We start from the raw sequence: 25,309 nt of genomic DNA, 5'->3' as shown, positions 1-25,309 counted from the left end.
GGTGACTGGGCCGTTCCTCCCCCTGCAAGCCCTGCCACTGGGGGTGCTTGCTGTTCGGAAAGAATGTTCTCTTGGAAGGAGGTTTGGAAAATTACTGAGGTGGCCCCTTCCCCAGCCTTGCCTCATCAGCATGAGGTTAAATTAGGATGTGTGAGTTCTCCCCTCTGCCTCCCACCCTTGCCTTCTCTCCCTCTCTCGTACCCCCCAGCCCACCCTCCCCGTCTCTGCCCCTCTGCCCCCTGGCCTCCCTCAGTCCTCACCTCTCTGTCACCATCTCTGTCTCTGCCTCCCCCCTCCCTGTCATCCTCTCAGTTCCCCCGTGATCTCTCCCTCTCCTGCACCCCCCCATCTCTGTGGGGAGCTGCAGCTCCTGGTCCTTAGCATGGAGAAGATGGTCGTCATGGTAACGGTTGTCATGTCGATGGCTACTGAGCTGGGGATGAATAGTATCTAGGTGAGCGCTACCTGAGTGGAGCCTGATGGGTTTCCAGGAGGCTCGATGCTTGTCTCTGAGCTCAGAGCTGCACGGCAGGCCCAGCTCCTCCTGCTCCGTGTGAGTGGCTGTTTTTACCCCCAGGCATGCTGACACGCTGAGCCCTCTGTGGCTGCTTTTAGGTGAGCATGTGTCAGTGTGTGTCTGTGCGTGTGCTGTGTCTCTGGGGTGTGTCATTTCAAGGGTCTATGTGGCTTGAGGGTAGGTCTTTGGGTTTGTACAGGCTTTTCTTGGAGCAGGAAGTTAGGGGCTAAGTGGCACTGGTCACTGAGGAATCTTGGGGACTCCCTTGTTTTGCCACCCACATTTACCTCAGTTGGGGGCTTCCAGGGACCACAGACCTCTTAGTATCCCTCGTCCCAGCTAAAGGGCTCCCAGCCACTGCCCAGCCTGCTGGGAAGGATAGGCAGACAGTGAAGACAGCCCTGGGCAGGGGCAGGAGCCGGAGCCTGGGTCCCTGCTCAGTCCCCATTCTTCTGTGTGACTTCAGGCTGCTTGCCAGAGAGCTGGAGGGAGCAGGGCCTCCGGGTTGGCTGGCTCAGGTTGTGGAGGGGAGTGGCATGGGGAGCTCTAGCTCCTCCACCCTGGGTATTTGTCTTTCTGGACAGAGGGGAGCTGGGGAAAAGTTGGGCCCTACTGCTCTGAGCTCCTAGAATGTCTAAAAAGGAGGAAGACCCAGCAATTCGTCACGGGAGCAATTACACTAATTGTTCCACTCCATGACTCACTGGTAGAAAGTAAATACTGATTAATTCATTACTTTGAGACTATGTGTGTGTGCATTTGGTGAGGGGGCACCTCCTGGCTCCCTGCCCTGGCTTGGCTGGGCAGGGCCCTGGAGCAGGTGGTTGAGGCTGGGGATGTGAAGACAGGATGGAGATCCTCACTCTGGCTCTGTATCAACTCCAGAAGGGGGCCCATCAGTGGCAGGGGGTGAGAGGCTGGGCCCCAAATGCAGGGCCAGTCCAGCCCTCCTCTGCTCACACACGCCCCAGGGCTCCCCACAGCCAGCCCAACATTGCAGCTGCTCAGAGACCACCCCAGACCTACTGAACCACTGAATTTAGTTTTTACGATATTCAGATGTGCAGTCAAGATGAAAAATGACCAGTTTCTAAGAGAAAGTCATCAGCCAGACACTGAAAGCCTTCTGGGATGGGACCCCAGGTGCCCTGCCCCGCCCCACCCCTGCCCTGTGAATTATTCACACACATGCACTTTCCTTCAGGGTACACACAAGATCTCTGTCACCCACGTGGATGTCACTCAGCCCACAAGGGCACCTGTCGCCCTTCTGAGCTCACCCAGGCTGCCAGTCTCGGGTGCCGAGCCCTGTGTCCACCTCTACCTTCCCTAGGCCCAGCGCTGGCGCAGCGAGAACTTCGAGAGGCCTGTGGACCTGGAGGGCTCTGGGGACGATGACTCCTTTCCCGATGACGAACTGGATGACCTCTACTCGGGGTCGGGTTCGGGCTGTAAGTACCCCCTCCCTACCTCTGCCTGGGGGCAGTGACCAGTCTGTATCCAGCCCCAGCTCTGAGGAGCCCACGGAGGGCTTGCTTCAGTGAGGCAGGGGCATTTACTGTATGGGTCAGGCAAGTTCTTCTTGCTCTGGATCCCCAGAACAAGAAGGGCAGAACTTCCTCCTGCGGATGGAACAAGGCCTGGGAGGACCTCAGGGCCCAGGATGTCCGGCTCTCCAGGGTCCCACGTCTGCATCTTTGTGTGTGCTATGTGGCTCTGTCTGCAGACCTTGCTTGGTTCCGGGGGTCCCCTCAGGTGCAATAAGCTGTGGCCAATGGTGGGGTTAGGGCAGTGATGACACAGGCAGGTGCTTCAAGTGGTGCCCGGGATGGCCCCGCCCTGGGGAAGGGGAGCCAGGTCAGCTGGATCTAGCAGAATCTCGGGAGAGAAGGGCACTGGGAACCCCACTCTGCCATGTAGCAACTGTGCCCCCCTCGGTGCTCCATCTCCCTGAATTCCTGTATTTTCACCTGTGGATAGTGAGAAATACGACTTCCTCTCAGTGCCTCTAGGAGGGTTTGGGATAGGAAGTTGGGGTCTGGCACAGAGGAGGAGCTCTCAAAATGGCAGCAAAAAGAAGGCAGCTGAGACTGGGCCCAGTGAGGGCACGGGCTAGCATCTGAGGAGATGGTACGGGGTCTGCATGCCACAGAGCTGGCTCCCCAAAGCCCTTGCCTCTGGTCTCCCCTCCTTAGCCAAGTCCTTTGAGCCTCTTTCAAATTAATCTTTGTAAAACCCGTTTCTGTTGGGTCACATCTCTATTCGAAAAGTTCCCTGGCTCCCCTCCCTCCTGCCTGGTTCTGAGCCCAGGAGCTGGCTGTGGCTTCTCCCTCCCCCATCCCCCACCCCCCTGTCTCATTTCCTCCCAAGTTCCTTCACTGTCCTGGCTTTGTGTCAGCCAGATTGCTCAAGCAGTTCCCCTGCCTCAAGGGCTTCTTCTCTCTCTTACCCTCTGCCTCTGCCTCTGGGGGAAGCCCTTAGTGTACCACCCCTGCCTTGAGCTTGTGGTAGGGGTGCCTTTGGGGTTTGACTCTTCCCAGAATGCCACTCCTGTGTGCCCCAGCAAGTTTTGCAGCCAGTAGCCTCTCAGTTGCTGCTGCCTGGATTCAACCTCATAGAAACTGTAGGCTGGGTGGGCAGGAATAGTCAAGGAAGGCTTCCCGGGGGAGGCAGCCCCCAGAATTTTTGACTTGGCAAAGAGAAGTTGGGGAACATCAGCAACCGGCTACCTCTAGCCGGACTGTGCCTTCCTCCTTTCTCTCATCTTTTCTGGGAAAATTGGGCAAAGAAAGGGGGTTGGGGGACCTAATCTCAATGGCCATTGCTTACCTGGGGTCCTCATGCCCCTCACAACCACCCAGCTCCCTAGCTCTCTCCCTCTCCCCCACCCCCTCAGACTTCGAGCAGGAGTCGGGCATTGAGACAGCCGTGCGCTTCAGCCCAGATGTAGCCCTGGCGGTGTCCACCACACCTGCGGTGCTGCCCACCACGAGCATCCGGCCTGTGGGCACACCATTTGAAGAGCTCCCCTCGGAGCGTCCCACCCCAGAGCCAGCCACCAGCCCCCTGGTGGTGACAGAAGTCCCGGAAGAGCCCAGCCAGAGAGCCACCACCGTCTCCACTACCATGGCTGCCACTGCTGCTGCAACCACAGGGGCCCCGACTGTGGCCACAGCGCCTGCCACCGTGGCCACTGCCGCCCCCAGCACCCCTGCAGCACCCCCTTTTACGGCCACCACTGCTGTTATAAGGACCACCGGCGTACGGAGGCTTCTGCCTCTTCCACTGACCACAGTGGCCACAGCACGGGCCACTACCCCCGAGGTGCCCTCCCCGCCCACCACGGCGGCTGTCTTGGACACCGAGGCCCCAACACCCAGGCTGGTCAGCACAGCTACCTCCCGGCCAAGAGCCCTTCCCAGGCCGGCCACCACCCAGGAGCCTGACATTCCTGAGAGGAGCACCCTGCCCCTGGGGACCACTGCCCCTGGACCCACAGAGGTGGCTCAGGTGAGAGTGTTCAGAAGGGACAGGGAGGAGGGCGGAGGAGGGTGGGTCAGGGGAGGGATGAGGAGGATGGAGCTGGACAGGACTGAGGACCAGGAGGCTATAGAGATGAACCAGACAAATTGGGGGCGAGGGGCAGGACCAAGGGGCAGAGATCGGATAGGGAGGGAAGAGGGACAGAAAACGAGGGCTGGGGTGGTTGGATCCTAATGGGATGGGACATTGCTGGGGAAGGAATTGGGTGAACGTCTGCTTTGGTGACAAGGGGGGCCGGGTTGAGTGTTTCAGTTGTGGCAGCATTAACTCCGCGGTCTGGCAGCTGGATTAGAACCCTTCCACTGCCACTTCCTAGTCACGGGACCTCAGGCCAGTCCCTGACCCTCTCTATACCTCCGCTTCCTCATCTACGGAAAGGAGAAAACAATAGAATGTGTATCATTTCATTGTGAGCATGAAATCTCCTGGCATCCACAGTGCTTAGAACAGCGCCTGGTGATGGCACAGCCAGTGGATTCTCAGCTGCTGTCGTCATCACGGTTGTTATTATCATGGGTCTGAGGGTGGTTAAGAGCTGGTGTATGAGGATGCATCCTTCGCCTTGTGGAGGGCTGCCTGGGTGTGGCTCAGTGCTCAGCACTTTACCTGTGTTAGCCCCGGCCCTCATGCCCACCCCACAGGCAGCACTGTGGTCATCTCATTTTACAAACAAGCAACTGTGGGTGCACGGGGAGGTGAAGCCACTTCCCAAGGCTCCGCAGACAGTGATGACAGTCAGGATTTGAACCCAGGCAGTTGGTGCCAGAGCAGGGCAGTCTCGCAGGGCCAGGGCTGCATGTGTGTGCATTTGGGATATTCTGGATGGGGCAGGGGAATTGATGGGAAGAGGACGAAGATGTCAGGAGTGCCAGGGTGGATGAATCCCAAGGACATGAGAGAGGTGGTCTGGTCCCAGCTGGGTGCACTGAGTTAAGATGGAGAGGTGGGAACATGGACTGGGTGCCAGAGCCCTCTGCAGCCGGCCTCACTGAGGAAGGCCCTTGGGCCGTGGAGCTGCCTCAGGGTCAGCGTCCGTCCGTCTGACTCCCCAGCCAGCTCCAGCAGGATGCAGGCCCTTCCGTGGCCTCCTCAAGCAGCTGGGGCAGCCTGGGGTTTTCACACAGACTTGGCCAAGCAGGAAGGGGAAACAGTGATGGGCCACGGAGCCCAGGAGAAGGTGCACAGAGCCCAGGTTGCTGGAGGAGCCACCGTGCGTGCTGTGTACACTGGGGCACTGCTGCAGCCTCTTTTCAGCCTGGACACCAGGCCCGCCTTTCCATGCCCACCTTTGAAGTAGCGACATCCGTGCTCTAATGGCTCCCACGGCCCCCACTTTGGTCTCACGATTCCCAGCTCTGATCCTGCCTCCGAGTGGTGGGAGCCCTGGAGATTGTCAGTCACTGAGCTGGTTTCCGGGACACCCGCCCCTGAGGCCATCGTATTCTGCAGGTTGTGCTCTTGGACTGGCCTCCAGGCTGCAGGATATTCCCCTGCCTTAGGCATGGACCGGGAGCAGGCCCACATCCATAGCAGCTGCACCCAGCAGTTCCCAAACAGCTTCTCGGCAGGAATCCCCTGAGGATTGTTACTAAGGCAGCTGGAGGGGACATGACGGGGACAGGATGTGTCCAGAGCAAGAAGAGAGGCAGTGTGTTAGAAACACAGACTCTGGAGACGGATGGGTCTGAATTTTGCTTCTGTCCCCCACTTACTAGCTGTGTGTCCTTGGGCAGGTCATTTACACTCTGAGCTGACTTCCTGCTCTGTAAACTGGGGGCGTTGTCACACTCCCTCATGGGGATAGTGTGTAGCACAGTGCCTGGCATGTAGGGAGTGCCAAGTGTTAGCCCCCCAGGGCAGTAGGATGGTGGTGGGGGGTCATGCATGCATGTGTGGTTGTCCTGGGCTCATGCCACCCTCTCTGCAGACCCCAACTCCAGAGACCTTCCTGACCACAATCCAGGATGAGCCAGAGGTGCCGGTGAGTGGGGGGCCCAGCGGAGACTTCGAGCTGCCAGAAGAAGAGACCACACAACCAGACACAGCCAATGAGGTGGTAGCTGTGGGAGGGGCTGCGGCCAAGCCATCATCTCCACCTGGGACACTGCCCAAGGGTGCCCGCCCAGGCCCTGGCCTCCTGGACAATGCCATCGACTCGGGCAGCTCAGCTGCTCAGCTGCCTCAGAAGAGTATCCTGGAGCGGAAGGAGGTGCTCGTAGGTGAGGCTTGGGGTCTGGGCCAAGGGGAGCCTGGGAGGATACCGGAGTGAGACAGCTGGCTGGGCCTCAGTTTGCCTCTAGGAACCCAGAAAGGAGATCAGGGCATGGTTTCCTAGGAGCCAGATAGGAAGGACACCTGAGAACTCAACCCCCCGGGACCTGCCTTCGGGCTCCTCCCGACTTTCCTCCTTCCCAATATCCAGCCCTGACTTCATGTCCATCTCTAGGTCTTTCCTCAGTGTCCTCTGACCCCTCTGTGGACTCTGACTTTCATCCCCACTTTCCTGAGCCACAGTGGCTGACCCCCTGGGACCTCACTTCCTAGATGCTAATCTCTGACCCATCCTTCAGCTTGACCTTCCCCAGTTTTTGATCCCAGTCCCTGTGGACCTGCCCTGGCCGCATCTGGGGAGTCTGTGGACTCCTGGTTCAAATCCTGGCTTTGCACTCAAGGCAGGGTACTTCACCTCTCCAGTCTTCCTTCTCTTCATCAGTAGAGTGGGGATAGTCATTTCGCCCTTAATCAATTCAAAGAGGCACATCTGTTCACATGTTAACTCTTCTGTAATTGGGGTATGTCACATTTAGTTAGCAGAGTTTTTTCTTTCCTAGCAGTTATAAAATACTAGGGCATCTTTTGACTGATGGCATTTTAAATTTGATGAAGCCCTCGGATGACCCCTCCCTCATAGGGCTGGTGTCAGGGTTCAGTGAGTTCGTGTGTTGGGAGATTAGAATGCAGCCAGTGAAGGCCTATAATGGTACCCAGTGCTGGTAGTAGTAGTATTGACTCCATCTCCACTCCAACTCAGATCTGGAACTCCCAGCCCTCTCCTCACCCTGCCCCCACCCCTGAGGACCCTTTGCCCTGGTTCTACCCTGCCTTTGGGCCTTGACCTGTGCCCTCTTCTTCCACAGCTGTGATTGTGGGCGGGGTGGTGGGCGCCCTCTTTGCTGCCTTCTTGGTCACACTGCTCATCTATCGTATGAAGAAAAAGGATGAGGGCAGCTACACGCTGGAGGAACCCAAGCAGGCGAGCGTCACATACCAGAAGCCTGACAAGCAGGAGGAGTTCTATGCCTAGTGGAGCCACAGTGCCTCCCTGCAGCCTCAACACCACCCTGCTGTCCAGTCCCCAGCCTGGCCCCACCAGCCCAAGCCTGGGACTGGGCCTGGAACCTGGCCCCAGTTCTTCTCTGCCCTCCCTCCCAAGGTCTGCCCAGGCTGCCAGCCTCACACAGATCTTCCCTGAGGAAGAGGGGCTGCTGCCATCTGCCCCAGACTGTGCCCTTATGAGCTCATCTCTTGTTCCCCTCATCCCTGCCACCAGTCTGGGGCTTCAGGACCTCATGTCAGATGGATGGGAGGAAGAAAGCTCCTGATTGGCTGGTGGTGGAAGAAAGGGTGGGGCTTGAGATGGGCCTGAGCCCCGACTTGGTACCCACAGGGCTCACTGGTATCTCCTTTTTGGGGCAGAGAGGCACTCAGGCTGGTTTCCAGGACAAACATTTGGTAAACACAGCCCTTGAAATCATCTAGACACTGCAACCTCTTGCTCCTATCCCAGGGCCTCTCTCTGCCTGGGTGAGAGGGTGTCCCTTGTCACCAGCCTGTTTTGTCCTGGTCTCTCTGGGGTTGTTGAATCTCTCCTCTTGCCTGCCAATTACACACGTACCCCAGACTTCATTTCTTTCTGCATCTTCCCCCAAGAAACAGCTTCCTGAGGGTGCTGGGGCAGCCACTGGTGAGGAGGGGCTGCTCTGATGTCCCTCCTATGAGGGGACTGCACAGACACCATTGCCCATACTGTCACACATATTTTCACACAGTCACACACAAGACAAAAAGCATGCAATGACAAAACCATACGCAATCCTGACTGCCCAGCCAATCAAGACATATCACAGAACACACACATCCTTCCAAGAATGTTTCTCCTCATGCATCACTTACACACCCCCAGACACGTACTGCAATGCAAGTCACTAGTCATGGTCACATGACAGTGACCGTGTGGCCTCCTCCTACCCCCAACACACCCACACTCTGGCACCACACACATTGTCTCCAGCTTTCAGGCTCACTGGGGAGGGTGGAATCGAGTTGGAACAATCAGCCCATATTGGGTCCCCCTAAGTTGCCCCGTCATACTCAGTCCCATGCCATGGTGCCCACCAACCGTGCAGCCACCAGCCCCAGCCAGTGTCAGACACAATCCCGCGTGGATGCACAGTCTCACTCCACATGACCTGCTCTCAATGCTGGAGGGAAACGGGCAGGCCCTTGCCTTTCTTGGAAACAGTGTGGGGCCACAGCCCTTTTAGGGCATTGGACGAAGGTGGGCCTGGCTTCACCCCTACCTGCTTCCTCCCCACTGCAGCTGGCAGAGGGGGAGGTTTGGGGCCAGACCGCCACTGGCTGGGAGCCTGGGGGCTCCTCTAAGTCTGAGGATGGAAATTTGACCCCAGGTTGTTGGGGGGTGTTGGGTCTCCCAGGACGGAAGGCCCAGGGCAGGGAGGGGGCATGTGGTTGGGCTCCTTTATCTCCCTGTGTCCCTTCCTGCTTTGAGCTAGGGGGCTGACTCTGCCTCCCAGGACACAAGTCTCCAAAGTGCCTGTGAGGGCGGGCCCTCCGCACCCTCTGCCCTCTGCCTGGCAGGCCAACCTCAGCCCACCTGCCCAGAGGCCCTCCCTGTGGACACCCCTCACCTATTTGGCCAAACAGTTCTGGCTGCAGCTTCAGGGGCCGTGGCTGGAAGCAGCCCCTGCAGATCCCTCAGGCCCTGAGGTGAGGGTTTGAGGGATGAGACCAGGTGAGAGTGGGGGAGGGGTTACTTCTTTTGTTACCTAGCAAGTAGGGCTATTTCCATCGGTATTTTAAATGTGGGGTCACAGATCTTTGGGGGAGGGTGTGCTTGGCAGGGGTGGCACTCACACCCCCACCCCTCACCCACATCCCAGATTCAAGTCAGGAAGGCAGATTTTATTTCAGGGCCCTTTTCAAGACGCCCTGGCAGCAGATTTCTGCGGGATGAGGGGTAGCGGTGTGTAGGCAGGGAGGGGGAGGTTCTGGGGGCCGTCCCACAGCCTGTCTTTTCCAGGCTGGGCTCCATCTTCCAGTCCCCAAACCCCCCTTCACAGGGCCCAGAGGCTTGTGAGGAAGCCAGGTGGACCCAGCCTTAGAAGAGTGGGCTTGGGGGGCCCCCGATATCTAGAGGGTGTGGGTTGGCCTCAGTCATCTTTGGAGCAGAAGGGCTGGGTCCTGGGGCCAGAGACCACAAGGCTCAACCTCCCTACCCTGCTCCCTGGGGTGCTGCTGTCTTGGAGGCCACAGCTCTGGTGAGACGGCCTGGGCAGGCCAAGGCTGAGAAGCCAGGGAGGATAGAGGAGAAAGGGCTTGGGCCCCCAGCCCCAGAAGACGCCAGACCCTGGGCGGGAGACCCAACAGTGGGTGCAGGTTCTCTGTAGGGCTGGAGCCCATGGTGGGGGTGGCCCCAGCAGGCCTGGCTCCTCACATCCCAGGGGTTGGCTTCTGATTTGGGGCTTGGGCTCCAGGCACTGGCTTCTCTTCTCTGTGTCCTTAGCATTTGAGAGAAGAGGCCAGGGGCCTTGTTCATGGAGCCCTGGACCCAAGGCAGATCTCCAGGCTTTATCCTTGTGAGGTTGAAGAGTCTGACCAGCCCAAATCTGCCCTGGCCGGCCTGACCGGGGCAAGGCAGTCCAAGAGAGTTCAGTGAGGACCAGCTAGGGCTCTCCAAGGTGCAATGTGGGTGCAGGGCCCTCATGTCGCACTACCCCTGCCTGTGATGGAGTGTTCTGAGGGTCTTTGGCATTTGCTGGAAGCACAGCAAGTTCCAAACGAGAGGGAGCCTGTGTGGCTTGAAAGCCTCTGGGGCCTTGGCTGCCAGAGCACGAGGCAGGCCAGGACCTGGAGAGCCCAGACCCTGTCTCCAGGGGGCCAGATGGGGGCCTTGCCTGAAAGACTGGTCCCCTTGATCGCTGGAGGCGTGTGGGTGGCAACCAGGGCTGGGCAGGGCTTAGGGTGTGTGGGCCAAACCCCCCTGGGGTTGGCAAAGCCACCTGTCAGGCCTCCTGGTGGGGGCCCCGGACGCAGGGAGCAGACCTTCTGCCTCATGGGGTAGGAGTGGCTGCCTCCTGTGTTCTCTGGATTTCTTCTCCCAACAACTACAACCCTGGACTTGCCTCCCCAGGCCTCTTGCCTGTAAATAGAAGCCCGCAAACTGTACAGATTTACAGAGGCATCGAGACTGGGCCCTGGGGGTCGCCATCTGAGAGCCGATGGCCCCAGCATCCCCCAGGTGCCTGCCTGGCACCACAGTGACCCTGGCCTCAGCGTGGCAAATGCATGTAAATATTTTTCGTAGGCGGCGTGGCTCCAGAGAGCCCCCTGAAGACAGTGTCCCTCCCTCCCGTGAGTCCTTTCTCCTGTACAGAACCGGCCTGGGGTGGGTGGGGGTCTGCCATTCCCTCCCCCAGGCCTTCCCTGCCCCTTCTCTCCCCTGTAACCTGTTTATTAACCGTACCTGTCCTGAGTTCATGGCCAAAACCTTAAATAAGGAAAAAGACAGTGGAAAAAAGAGACCAAGGCGCCTGCCCCACTGTGGGTACTCACCTGTTCCAGCCTTGTGAAGGAACTGGTTTTGTTTTTGTTTTTGTTTTTTTTTTTTTTTTTTTTTTTTAACACTTCCTGTGCTGTGCCCATTTATAAGAGGAAATAAAATTAAGCTGAAATGATGTGCCATGTCCAGAGTATAAGATAAATATGGTCATTAGGGGAGGGCAGCCAATGGCCGCACCCTGGGCCCAGCCATCTTCCCCCATCAAAGAAATTGCGAACTAAGCAGGGAAAATGGACTAACAGCCCCTCGTGGGAACCATTATGGTAAAAGCTGCTGTTGGTTGAGAGTGTCCAGGAAGCCACGGAGCCGCTGCGGTGAGGCTGGGATGGGAGCTGTGGTTGGGAGGGGCCAGGCAGTGGTGAGAGGGGCCTGTGGTTCACTCCCAGGGGAACTCTGGCTTTAGGCCACAGAGAAAATCTTGGGACCACAGGATACCAGAATCAGAGCAGCCGAGACGAGATGGCTTTGAAGTCTGAAGTCTGTTTTCAAGTCCAGGTGTTGCCATTTCCTAGCGCTGACTCTGGACAAGCTACTTGACCTCTGTGAGTGTCAGTTTCCCCATCTGTCAAATGGGGTCAGAATATCCCCTACGTGGAATGTTGTGAGGACCGCATGAGGTAGAATGCTCAGCACGGCACCTGCCACAGTCAATGCGTAGCTCACAGGGGCTCTGATGATGGTGCTGGAACAGAATAGAACCTTGGGATGGGAGAATGTGACCCAGAATCACAGGCCGACTCCTGACATCACAGGGTCATAGAGCTGGGCCAGCCTTGGGGCCCTCCTTGGTGTAGAAATCCCTTTTCCAGCCCCCACTTGGCATAACTCCTGTCCCAGCCAGCTGGGTGTGTCCCGAGGGCCAGTGGGCCACCCTGCCTATTTGGAAGTACTTCCTAATTTCAGCCGAAATCTGTCTCTCCAGTGTTGCGCGTCTCCAGTGCTCGCACGCTCTGGGGGCACACGGGATTGTTCTGCTCCTTGCAATGGGACAGCTCCCAGGTATGGGTGTAACAGTCACAAAATTCCCTCCTTCGAGGGAAAGCTCTATATGTCCTACAAATATTTCTTCTAGAAATTTCTTCTTCTTGGCCAGGCGTGGTGGCTCACGCCTGTAATCCCATCACTTTGGGAGGCCGAGGCAGGTGGATCATTTGAGGTCAGGAGTTCAAGACCAGCCTGGCCAACATGGTGAACCCTCATCTCTACTAAAAATACAAAAATTAGCTGGGCTTGGTGGCGGGTGCCTGTAATACCAGCTACTTGGGAGACTGAGGCAGGAGAATCGCTTGAACCCAGGAGTCAGAGGTTGCGGTGAGCCCAGATTGCGTCATTGCACTCCAGTCTGGGTGACAGAGACCCTGTCTCAAAAAAAAAAAAAAAAAAAAGAAAGAAATTTCTTCTTAATACGTGATAGGCAGGGCACTGCTGGCCTTGCGAGTGGGTTGGAGCCTGAGGCCTTTGGCTTTGTTACCATCCTACCATCCCTCCCTCCTTCCAGTGAAGTTTCTGTGCCTGGCTCTGTGCTTGGAACTGGGAGCCGAGGGGTCCCCACCACAGCCCCGACCCCTCTCCCTAGAGCATGTACAGTCTATCTGGGAGATCGCTGATAACCAGAGTCTTGTGACTGTGATGACACTGGTCTGTGATGGTGGTGGTGGTTGGGGGGGGGTGTCATTCTTCCTCAGTTGCCACCTCCAAGCCCCACCAAGATTGCCCCTCACTGCTAGGCCGTTCAGGGACAGAGCCATGGTGCCCAGGGCCTCACTGTGGGACCTCAGACAGTTTGACTCCTTGGAGCCTCAGTCTGCACAGCTATAAAATGGGGTGAAGGGGCCAGACCTGCCACTGGGAGGTCCTTACAGGGGTGGGCCAGTTAGACACTTGCTATGCTGTGAGGGGTTGGTTTACCAAGATTCAAAGCCAAGCATGAGTGGCTGTTCATGCAGGAAGCTTCAGAAGGCAATACCCCATCTTCTGAGTGCTGTCAGCCCACTGTCTCCCTCCTACCCTTCTCCCCTTCTCTCTTGAGTTCTAGTGATGTGATTTTATTTTCAGCTTGGAGGAGTAGAAAGAGCATGGTCTTGAAGTCAAGCAGACTCATTGCTCTACCTCTCTGAGCCTCGAATTCCTTGAAGGCAAATGAGGACAATAAGATTGGTATTTGGAGGCATGAAGCATGGCATACATGCCCATCTGCAGCTGGGTTTACATTCTTCTCTTTGCAGCACCAACATTTTACCAGGCAAACCTTTATTCAAATCCTAGCTCTGTCAGTGACTAGCTGTGTGACCTTGGGTGAGCAATTCAAACTCAGTGCTCAGTTTCCTCACTTGTAAAGTGGGGGCAATACTAGTACTGGCCTCATACGCATAGTGCTTAGAACTATGGCAGGCATAGAGTAGGTGCTGTACAAATGTGGGCAATTATTACTGCTGTCGTTGCTGCCGTTATTACTGTTATTCTTATTTGCAGGGCCCAGCACACTGCCTATTGATTGAATAAGTGACACTGAGCTTGGATAGAAATCAAACTATCAGGGTCAGCTCTAGTATGAACTATGACTCAGGCTTGTTAGAGCCAAGGGCAGAGCCCGGAAACCATGTATTTGGGCACAGATAGGCTGGGAACTGCTGGAAGTTGGAGCACTTCCCTCTGGGCCCCCTCACCCAAGATATGAGCAACAGAATCAAGAGGGAAGGAGGAAGAATAGCTGATTGTTTCCTGCCGCCCAAGAGGTCACAGCCACCCGGCCCAAGCTTCCCTGAGAACAGAGTGTGCTCAGCTTCCAGGGCCGCCCACCCTGCCTCTGCCGGCCTGAGGGTGGGCTCAGGGCACATGAGGATCTAGGTTTATCATAACCAGGAGGGATGAGAGAGGATGCCAAGTGCCAGGTATCATGTTAGCTCATTTAAGCCCCTGGTCTGGTCTCTTGGCTTGTTTTTGCAAATGGAGCAACTGAGGCTCAAACCGTAGACCCCAAAGCCCTAGAGCAATCGGAAGGTGCGGTGGGATTCTGCTGTCTCCTCCCTACCATGAACTAGCTGTGAGGGTGGGCAGGTTACTAAGCTTCTCTGAACCTCAAGTATATCACCAGAATAACAGGAGCACTAGGGGGTTACTGAAAGGCTGTAATGAAGCACTAACACACGACATTTGTGGGGTGCCTTCCAGTTATCGTCGTTCATTCATAGACATTATCTTATTTAATTCTTGGAGACAATTATTACCCCCATTTTATCATAAACAATGTGTTTACAATAAACACGTTGGCCCTACCAGCAAAATCCACACTGTGGGACACTCTATAGGAAAAACAATCCAGTTTTTTCCAACACATAAATTATAAGGAAGACAAAAAAGAGAGAGAGATGGAGAATTTATAGATAAGCTTAAATGACATGTTAACTAATCAATATGGGAACCTGATTCAGATCCTGATTCAAACAAATTATATTTTTAAAATGCTCCAGTTATGAAGCAAGTGGAAATTGAACACTGAGTGAATGAGTAAAAACATATATATATATAATATTTATATATATATATTTATATATATATATATATATTTTTTTTTTTTCTCTTTTTTTGAGACAGGGTCTCATTCTGTCGCCCAGGCTGGAGTGCAGTGGTCTGATCATGGCTCGCGGCAGCCTCGAGCTCCCTGGGCTCAGGTGATCCTCCCACCTCAGTCTCCCAAACAGCTGGGACTGCAGGTGCCCACCACCACATCTGACTAATTTTCGTATTTTTTGTAGAGACAAAGTTTTGCCATGTTGTCCAGGCTGGTCTCAAACTCCTGGGCTCAAGTGACCGAGTGAATATTTGTTATTAATGATTCATTGTCAGTGCTGTTAGATGTGATAAGGGCCCTGTAGTTATGTTTTTGTTTTTTTTTTAATGAGTCCTTACCTTTTAGAGATACAGACTGAAATATTTGTAGATGAAGTGACAGGGTGTCTGGAATTGACTTCAAAATAATATGGGGAGGAGTGGGCGAGGGAACGGGGGAAATAAGATGGGGCTTGAGTTGATCATTATAGACGCTGAGTGATGGGCACATAGGGGCTTCGTTATATTATTCTATCTAAGTTTCCATTTTAAATTCTCCTTAATAAAGTGCTTTAAAAGAAAAGAAAGTGGCTGGGCGCGGTGGCTCATGCCTGTAATCCCAGCACTTTGGGAGGCTGAGGCGGGCGGATCACGAGGTCAGGAGATCAAGACCATCCTGGCTAACATGGTGAAACCAAGTCTCTATTAAAAATACAAAAAAAATTAGCTAGGTGTGGTGGCGGGCACCTGTAGTTCCCGCTACTCGGGAGGCTGAGGCAGGAGAATGGCGTGAACCTGGGAGGCAGAGGTTGCAGTGAGCCGAGATCGCGCCACTGCACTCCAGCCTGGGCGACAGAGCGAGGCTCAGTCTCAAAAATATAAATAAATAAATAAATAAAATAAAAAATGAAAGAAAGCAATTCCCAGAGGGGCCTGAGGTTGCACCCCCAGGAAATGCAGAGCTGGCTCCCCTGCTGCAAGTCTAGGGCCCTGGCCATTCGCCCAACCCCTGCCTGTGAACTCCCGCGATGCCCTATTTTCCTCGGCTCTGCGTCATCCACTTCCAAGTGGTCCGTGCCTTCGTGGACCCTGTTACCTCCCGTTTTATGAAAACTGACTCTTATGAATGGCTCTGTTGAAATAATTTGCATGAAATTGTCACGACTGACATGGCTTCAGCTGTTTCCCTCCTCCAGAGATGTTTGTCCATTGCCAGAGAAAGTAGCGAAAGCAGCCCTTCCCAAGTGAGCCATGTGTTTCAGCTTATGAAGCACTGTCCAAGAAGTCCTTGGTCTTGCTTGCCATTCACATCAGTCCTGGGAGATGGGTCGGCTGGGGATTACTCCTCCCACCTTGGAGGACATTAGATTTGTTCATCACCATCCCCTACCCTCACTGCCTGCCCCTGCCCATTTTCAAGGCTGCGGCCAAGCCCAGACCTTTATCTTGTCTTGCTGGAATATTGAAATAGTCTTACCGGCATGCTGTAAGGAAAGGGCGTGGGTTTGGGGGCATACAGGTGTCGTTCACAGTTAGCTACGGCAAGTTCTTCTTAGGTCATCCTGGGGAAGTCCCTTCACCTCCTCCCCACCCCCCGAGCATTGGCTTCCTCTTCTGTGTCATTTGCACAGCGATGATCGCTACAGAGAAGATTTGTGAGGACCCAAAAAGTGGGCAGACCTACGTGTCCAGCACAATGACACACAGCAGGTGCACAGCACTAAAAATGAAGATACCAAACATACCGCAGTATAGTCATGCGTCACCTAACGACGGGGATGTGTTCTGAGGAAGGCGTCGTTAGACGATTTCACCTTGCGAACATCATAGAGTGTCTTTACACAAACCGAGGTGGGATAGCCTGCTGCACACCCAGGCTATATGGCACAGCCCATTGCTCCTAGGTTACAAAGCTGCACAGCATGCTACTCTACTGAACACTGTGGCAACTGTAACACAATGGCAAGTATTTATGTATCTAAACATATCCAAGCATAGAAAAAGTGCAAGAGGCTGGGCGCAGGGGCTCATGCCTGTAATCCCAGCACTTTGGGAGGCTGAGGTGGGAGAATTGCTTGAGGCCAGGAGTTTGAGACCAGCTTTGGCAATATAGTGAGCCTCTCTCTATATACAAAAATAAAACTTAAAAAATTAGTTGTGTGTAGTGGTATATTTCTGTAGTCCCAGCAACTCAGGAGGCTGAGGCAGGAAAATTACTTGAGCCTAGGAGGTTGAGGCTGCAGTGAGCCATGATTACACCACTGCACTCCAGCCTGGGTGACAAAGTGGGACCCTGTCTCTAAAAATAAATAAATAAAAGGTACAATAAAATATTCTGTAAAAGATTAAAAAACGGTGCACGTATATATGGCATTTGCCATGATTGCAGCTAGCAGGACTGTCAGTGCACACTGCATACGTTACATTTATACAATGTTTTTCTTCAATAATAATTAGCTTACTGTAACTTTTTCAAAGTTTTATAAACTTTTTAATTTTTAAAAACTTTTTAGGCTGGGTGCAGTGGCTCACGCCTGTGATCCCAGCACTTTGGGAGGCTGAGGCGGGCAGATCCCGAGGTCAGGAGATTGAGACCATACTGGCTAACACGGTGAAACCCCGTCTCTACTAAAAATACAAAAATTGGCCGGGTGCGGTGGCTCACACCTGTAATCCCAGCACTTTTGGAGGCCGAGGCGGGCGGATCACGAGGTCAGGAGATTGAGACCATACTGGCTAACACGGTGAAACCCCGTCTCTACTAAAAATACAAAAAATTAGCCAGGCATGGTGGCAGGTGCCTGTAGTCCCAGCTATTTGGGAGGCTGAGGCAGGAGAATGGCGTGAACCTGGGAGGCAGAGCTTGCAGTGAGCCGAGATAGTGCCACTGCACTCCAGCCTGGGCGACAGAGCGAGACTCCATTTGAAAAAAAAACAACAAAAAACAAAACAAAGCAAAAACCCAAACTACCTTTTTGACTCATGTAATAACACGTAGCTTAAAACACATTGTAGGCCGGATGTGTTGCCTCGTGCCTGTAATCCCAGCACTGTGGGAGGCCAAGATGGGCAGATCACCTGAGGTCAGGAGTTCGAGACCAGCCTGACCAATGTGGCTACTACTCTACTCTACCATCTCTACTAAAAATACAAAAATTAGCCAGGCGTGTTGGTGCGCACCTGTATTACTGAAGTAAAACATTGAGGCAAGAGAATCGCTGGAACCCGGGACATGGAGGTTGCAGTGAGCCAAGATCGTACCACTGCACTCCAGCCTGGGCGACAGAGTGAGATTCCATCTCAAAAAAAAAAAAAAAAAAAAATTGTATAGCTCTACAAAATGTTTTATGTCCTTATTCTAGCTATTTTTGAATTTTTGAATTTTTATTTTTGCTTTTCAAACTTCTTTTGTTACAAACTAAGACACAACCACACACATTAGCCTAGGCCTCCACGGCGTCAGGTTCATCAGTATCACTGTCTTCCACCTCCAGATCTTGTCCCACTGGAAGGTCTTCAGGGGCAAAAGCGTGCACGGAGCTGTCATCTCCTGTGGTGACAGTGCCTTCTTCTGGATACCTCCTGAAGAACCTGCCTGAGGCTGTCTTACCGTTAACTTTTTTAATAAGTCGAAGGAGTACACTCTGAAATAGTGATAAAAAGTATAATATAGTAAATAAACCAGTAACATCGTCATTTATTATCATTATCAAGTATTATGGGCTGTACATAATCCTATGTGCTGGACTTTTTTTTTTTTTTGGGATGGAGTCTCACTCAATCGCCCAGGCTGGAGTACAGTGGCATGATCTCAGCTCACTGCAACCTTCGCCTCCTGGATTCAAGCAATTCTCCTGCCTCAGCCTCTCAAGTAGCTGGGATTACAGGCACGCGCCACCACACCTGGCTAATTTTTTTTTGTAGGTTTCACGTACCGCTTCCTCCTCATACCCCCCCCCCCCCCCCCCCCACACCTGGCTAATTTTGTATTTTTAGTAGAGACGGGGTTTCACCACGTTGGCCAGGCTAGTCTTGAACTCCTGGCCTCAAATGATCTGCCCGCCTCGGCCTCCCGAAGTGCTGGGATTACAGGCGTGAGCCACCGCGCCTGGCCCTGAGCTAGACGTTTATACAACGGGCTGTGCAGTAGGTTCGTTCACACCAGTGTATGCTGTTACCAGGTGGCGGGAGTTTTTCAGCTCCCTTATAATCTTATGCGATCACCTCTGTATATGTGATCTGTGGTTGACTGACACATTGTTATATGGAGCATAACTGTAATAATAACAGCAGAAGACACACGTATTGGACTTACCGTGTGCCAGGCATGCTCTAAGCAACTTTTAATAGCGTGAGGCCTTTAGAACAGTGCCTGGCATGTGGTGAGCACTACAGGAGTGTTTATTAAATAAAATTATTGTACATGTAGTAGCTTATTTAATCTTTACTAAAACCCTGAGAAGCAGTAGGTACTCATAACTCTCATGTTTACAGATGAGGAAACTGAGGCACAGAGACTCCCAGAATGCCAAGAATGTAGGGAGACAACTGTACAGTCAACCTTGACTTCTCCTCCACCTTCTCCTGGCAAACTCCTACGGACCCTTCAAAGCCCTACTCCAACATCACCTGCTCCGGGATCTCCCAGTCATTGGCCAGGATGAACTCTCAGACCTGGACAACAGGAAGAAGAAGGGAAAGAAAGGAGTGAGGGAGGCTGGCAGGGTGGGAAAGGCAGGGGTGAGAGAATAGAGAGAAGCATGCAGGCCTTTGGGAGAAACCCTGGGTTGGATCATGGGAAGTGCATCAGGGGAAGTCCTTGTTCCTTCTTCCCAGCAGAGGTGCCTCTGTCTTGTGGCTTGTCCTGCAAAGTCCAGCTGAGTCTCCAACTTCCTTGAGGTTGGCTCTGTGGCATGCAATTGAAGAGCCCCACTCTGGGGCCAAATTGCCCTGGTTTGACTCCTGACTCTTCTGCTTACTGGCTGGGTGATCCCAGGCAAGTTATTTGACCCCTTTTACCTGGCTGCTTATGGAAATAGAATGGGGATAATCATAGTACCCACCTCGTAGAATTGCCATGAGGTTTCATCGTTAATTCAAGGTACATAGAAAGTACTCAGTAAATACTGACCTGGATGATCCGAGTCATCTTGGATTATTGGTGAAGGCACCCTCTCTTTTCTCTGAATTCCTGTCGTGCTTAAGTATAAACCGCAGAATTCAACCCAACATTAGTGACCATAACAATGACCTTTTATGAGGTGTTTACTACCGGGCAGGCTGTATGCCTGGTCCTTTTTACCCAGTGTCATAGAGATCACCATAACTCCATGAGGCATATACTAGTAATATGCGCATTTTACAGGTGAGAAGATAGAGGCCCCTTTGAAAGGTTAAAACCGTGTCTAGAATTATAGAGCAAGTACATGGCAGAATGAGGATTTGAACCCAGGCAATCTGACCCCGGAACCCATGTGATTCTTTCCGGTTTGTTAGTCTCCCAATACTGATGGGTACCTACCGTGTGCCAGACACCAAGCCAGGTGCCAGGGAAATAAAAGACACAGTCCTGGCCCTCAGGGAATTCACAGCCTGGCGTGGGGAACACAGATGTGGAGTCAGATACCTGAGAACATTGATAACGTTGAAGGAGGAGGGCTGGATCTGATGTCTGCATTGATCTGCTAGAGGCTATGTTTTATTTAATCATATTCTACCAATTATTGGGCATATGGTCGACACAATAAATAATGCTCTCTTCCCAAAGATAAGACAGACAGGCTTCTAGAGTTAAAAAGTAGCATACAAAGCACAGCTTTGACATTATTTTTAGGCTTCCAGAAAATCTAAAGTTGTCAAATACAACTATTACTGACATAGTGATTAATCAGTTACAGTTCTTAGAAAGCCCCTCCACTTCTGGCAACCACCACGCCTTTCCTGACAGGCCCAGACAAATGTAGCTAACTTCTGTTTGATATGAGGGATGCATGGTCATTCAGAATTCAATATGCCAAGTGACATAGAGACGGGTACAAGGCCTCTTGGCATACAGAGGAGGGAGCAACTAACTTTGTGGCTTCCTGGAGGAGGACATATTTGGTTTGAGTTTTGAAGTCTACGTAGGAGTTCTCTGAAAAGAAGAGGGGCAAATACTCTCTAGATTAGGGGACAAAAATGAGGAAAGCACCGTTGCATGTCTGAGGAGTGAAGGAAGTCAAGTAGGGCTGGAGTACTGGGCTCATGAGGGTGGGGATGGTGGTGAGGGCAGGAGGGTGGCTTGGCCTGCTGGGTCAGAAAGGGCCTTGACTATCATGCTCAATGGTTTGGAGTTTATCTTACAAGCAATTGATGTGCATGTATGTGTGTGTGTGTGTGTGTCCCATGGAGCTTTTAAGAGAGAGAGATGTGGGGCCGGGTGCAGTGGCTCATGCCTGTAATCCCAGCACTTTGGGAGGCCGAAGCGGTGGATCACCTGAGGTCAGGAGTTTGAGATCAGCTGGGCCAACAAGGTGAAACCCCGTTTCTACCAAAAAATACAAAAATTAGCTGGGCGTGGTGGCATGTACATATAATCCCAGCTACTTGGGAGGAAGGCTGAGGTAGGAGAATCACTTGAACCCAGGAGACGGAGGTTGCAGTGAGCCGAGATCATGCCACTGCACTGTAGCCTGGGTGACATATTAGGACTCCATCTCAAGAGAAGAAAAGAGGGGAGAGATATGGTCAAATTTGTGGCTTGTAAAAATGATTGTGGCAGTCTGCAGGGAGGTAAGTGGGAGGTTGGTGGCAGGGCTATCTGTTCCCCAGCCAGGCTGTTAAGGCCCCTGGGGGCAGTGACAGCATGTCTTTTCCTCTGGAATTTTCCATAGCACCCAGCAGGGGTGGGGCATGCAGCTGGTGCTCAACAAATGCCTGATGTATGAAACACATGCATGCCCTGAGTCCGATTTCATGGCCCTCAGAGCCTGCCCTCCCCCAGCACTGTCCATGGTACTAACACACACACTGTTGCAATCCCAGTGGGCTCCCTGGTGGCAGCCTAAGGGGTGTGTGTGTGTGTGTGTGTGTGTGTGTGAAACTGGGTGGGGAAGGGGACCCTCAGTGCCTGTGTATTGTGATCAAAGCAGGGTCTCAGCTGCTCCAATCCCAGAAGGGCTGCCCAGGTGCCCATGTGTCTGGAGGGCAGATCCCTACTTCATCTGGCCAAGCTTTAGTGCATGGATTTGAGGCAGAAACTGAAGCCAGACACAAAGAATGAGGCCTGAGTTGGGAAGTTTTGCATACCACACTTCTGAGTGTGCATCTATAGAAAGAGTGTGACAAGGCCACATTTGTGTTCCAGGAAGATCACTCTGGTGGTAGCAGGGAGGACAGACAGGAAAGGAGAGACAGGAGTCTCTGAGCCCCATGAACACCACCCAACAGGACTTTGGAGAAAGAGGAAATGGGGTGGGGGTGGGGTAGAATAACCGGGCAGGCCTTGCTGGAGGAGGTAGGACTTGAGGGGGCTGTTGAAGGATTCGTGGAGGGAGAGGGGAATGCCGGGCAGGGTGAACAGCATGGGCAAAGGTAGAGAGGTGGGAACCATTGGTAGCTAAGGAAGAGTGGGGACACTCTTGCCTTGCTGTGCCCTGTCCTCCCCACCTCCTCTCTGTGGACCTTTTGAGCAGGGAGGGGGCCTGCTGTGAGACTGAGCTCAGCTGCATCTCTGGGTGTCTCTGGCTGAGGGAGGGGGCAGGCTGGGTGCAGTTTCAAAAGGTCCTTCCATTGTGTGTGAGGCCCAGCCAGGACAGCAGAGGCGGGTGCACAGAGCCCTTTGTCCGCCGAGTCACCCACCAAGCGCTCTGGCGGTCTCCACCGTCCTCACTGACCTTACACTCAAGGCCGTGCCGTAGAGACAGGCTGTTCTGCCTTGGCTGGCTCTGACGTCATAGCCGAGGGAGGGGACAGGGGCAGGGGGCGGACAGTGGTGGCCTTCAAGGCTGTCCACGGGCTGAAAAATTGCCTCTTGCCCTTGAGGTGCAACGAATCACCAATTCATTAAATTCTTCAACACCATGATCTATAAAATGATGGAAACTTCCAGTACCTGAGAATCCCAGAATAATGGAATCTTTCTAAGATCGTGGACTCTTTCATAACAGACTCTGTGGGAATCAGAATTCTATTCTATAGAATAACAGAATCTTAAAAAACTACAGACTCTTTTAATATCTTCCTTCTGAGGTTGTGGCAAGAACAAAATGAAATACTACATGGAAGGTGGGTGCAGTGGCTCACACCTGTAATCTCAGCACTTTGGGAGGCCAAGGCGGTTGGATCCTGAGGTCAAGAGATCGAGACCATGGTGGCCAACATGGTGAAACCCTGTCTCTACTAAAAATACAAAAAATTAGCTGGATGTGGTGGCGCCCATTTGTAGTCTGAGCTACTCGGGAGGCTGAGGCAGGAGAAGCGCTTGAACCCATGAGGCGGAGGTTGCAGTGAGCCGAGATTATGCCACTGCACTCCAGCCTGGTGACAGAGTAAGACTCTGTCTCAAAAAGAAAAAAAAAGAGACATACTACGTGGAATGTACATAGAATAGGCCTGGAACGTTGTAAATGCTCCCTAAGTGTCAGCTTTTTTCCCCATTTTGAGGAAAACCAGGCCCAGAGAGGTGATGTGACTTGTCCGGGCACATGCAGCTAGGAGGTGGTGGCACAGAACATCAGTGGCCTGGAGGGAGCCCCAGGTGGCCTGAGGGCCTCTGACGCTGAGTCTCCCATGGCCAAGCCAGCTGGTCTGTGTCTTAATTAAGGTCTCCAAGGTGGGGGTGAGAGTGGGAGGATGAGAGGTGGGGCTGAGGGTGGGAGGCAAGAAGAGGGGGCCAGGACTCCACCAATCCCTGTGTAACTTCTCTGGGGCTCAGTTTTTCCCTTTTTAAAAGGGAAATAGTATTTCCCTTCCTACTTCCATCACTGGGGAGTGGTAAGGCCGCCACTCTGGTCAGGCCTCCCTAACTGTGTGTTCCTGGGTAAATGACATCACTTCTCTGGGTCCACGTCTTCACTGGTGCAATGGGGAGGATAAGGACGGAATCACCACGAGGACTGGCTTGAGGAGTTAATATCCTTTGAGACAGTGTTAAACATTCGGATCCCAGCTCTGTGGCTCCACGGGTCGGTGATTTGGGGTAAGTCTCATAACCTGCAGGTACTTCAGTTTCCGAAGCTGCAAAATGGAAACAACAGGAAGGCTCGTTTAGATGAGATGGGTTAATACAGGTGGAGCGAGCACTTAGAACTGTTCCTGTTTAGCAGGCGTTGTCGTCACATGAGGCTTAGTCATTGTGAGCGATTATTATTAATGGTCAGTGAAGAGCTTGTGAAGCGCTGCACATTGTGTGAGCACGTGTGTGTGCGTGTGAGTGTGTGTGTGCTCCAGTGTGGACGATAGTGCTTATTAAGAGCAGAGCCTGCGGCCCAGACTTGAGCTGTGTGCCTGGAATAGCTGCTTCTCCTGGCGGCCTCCCCAGGGACTGGAGTGTAATGAGTGTTTGCAGAGCCCCCCCGCCAGGCAGAGACGAGAGGCACCGAGGAGCCAGCGCTGGAGCCAGGCGGCGGCTGGGAGCCCAGTGTTATTATATTAATGAGAACCAGGGTGATGATTACCATTAACGAGATTAGTCACCAGGGGGCCTCCCCACTTCACCAGGCTCGTGCCTGTGGCAGGCGAGGCGTGCTCTGCACTCACCACTCTTCTCTCTGTCTCAGGGGAAGGGGTGAGGATTCCCTGGTGCCAGGCACGGTGCCAATCCCCTTACAGCCTTGTCTCACTGCATCTTTCCAAGCCCCTGGGGTTAAATATTGCTGGTCCCACTTTACAGGTGAGAAAACTGAGGCTCAGCAAGGGCTCTGTCTGACCTGGGAGCACAGATATTTTTATTGCTCCTTCATGTGATCTGCAAACATTGACAGTGAACCAAGCCCTGGCACTTTATATGGGTTAATCTTTTAGTCTTCACGACAGTGCCATGAGGAAGGTGCTCTTGTTAGCTCCCTCTGCATGAGGAAACCGAGGCACACAGTAGTTAAGTAACTTGCCATCTGCATCACAATGTCTCCCGCCTTCCAGCAAGCCCCTCTCTCTCCAGCAGTCAAGGTGAAGGTGTGGCTCCCAACCCTTGGTTATTCTCTATATAGCCAACTATACCCACGGCTCTGTGATCAGATGCTTGTGGGCAGTTTTCTGCTTGTTTCTTGTCCCCACAGGTCCCTCAGCCAGGCCACCTCTGGGCACAGACTCCTAGTGCCACCCGCCATGCAGGGCTGAGGCTGCCACGTACTCATTTATGCCACAGACATCATCCTGGCCCTTCTTGGGGCCAAAATGTCAATCCTTTTAGATACACTCTAAGAAGTTGGGTTCTCATCTAACTTTTAGTGGACAGCTACTCTGTCCAGCACTGTGCCAGGCTGGAGACACAACAGTGGGAGAGACAGACCTGACCCTGTCCTCATGGACAAACTAGTACATGGCATATACTTAGTGTCAGTTTTTCTGAGTGCTTCAGCGGAAGGACGGTGGTCTGTGGACAGTGTGGGGGGGAAGAGCGCGGTTGGAGTGAGGGAGGAGTGAGGCAGGGAAGCCTCTTCCAGAAGGTGAATTTAAGATGAGATGTAAGGGTTGAGCAGGAGATAGACAGTCACCAAAGGGAAGAGCATTTCCGGCAGAAGGACCCGCCTGCCAGGAGAATAGACCCCAGGGAAGTCCTGCCTGGCTAATCAGTGCACCATCAATGCTCCGGTGTCTCCTCGGGCCAACGGTCATTCACTCAATCAATCATCACTCATCAG

General features: G+C 53.1%; 1 protein-coding gene across 1 annotated transcript in view; it reads left to right on the top strand.

The window, feature by feature from the left end:
• The window catches only part of SDC3 (syndecan 3), a 38,968-nt gene extending 27,934 nt beyond the window's left edge, over positions 1-11,034 (top strand). Inside the window, exons 2-5 of the mRNA XM_030823255.1 lie at positions 1,851-1,968; positions 3,414-4,027; positions 5,988-6,279; positions 7,198-11,034. Coding sequence (XP_030679115.1) covers positions 1,851-1,968; positions 3,414-4,027; positions 5,988-6,279; positions 7,198-7,364 — 1,191 coding nt within the window. The 3' untranslated portion in view covers positions 7,365-11,034. The remainder of the gene's footprint in view (positions 1-1,850; positions 1,969-3,413; positions 4,028-5,987; positions 6,280-7,197) is intronic.
• The last annotated feature ends 14,275 nt before the right edge of the window (positions 11,035-25,309 follow it).

This window comes from Nomascus leucogenys, chromosome 12 (genome assembly GCF_006542625.1).
Source record: "Nomascus leucogenys isolate Asia chromosome 12, Asia_NLE_v1, whole genome shotgun sequence".
Lineage (NCBI taxonomy): Eukaryota > Metazoa > Chordata > Mammalia > Primates > Hylobatidae > Nomascus > Nomascus leucogenys.
This window is presented reverse-complemented; position numbering and strand designations above follow the sequence as displayed.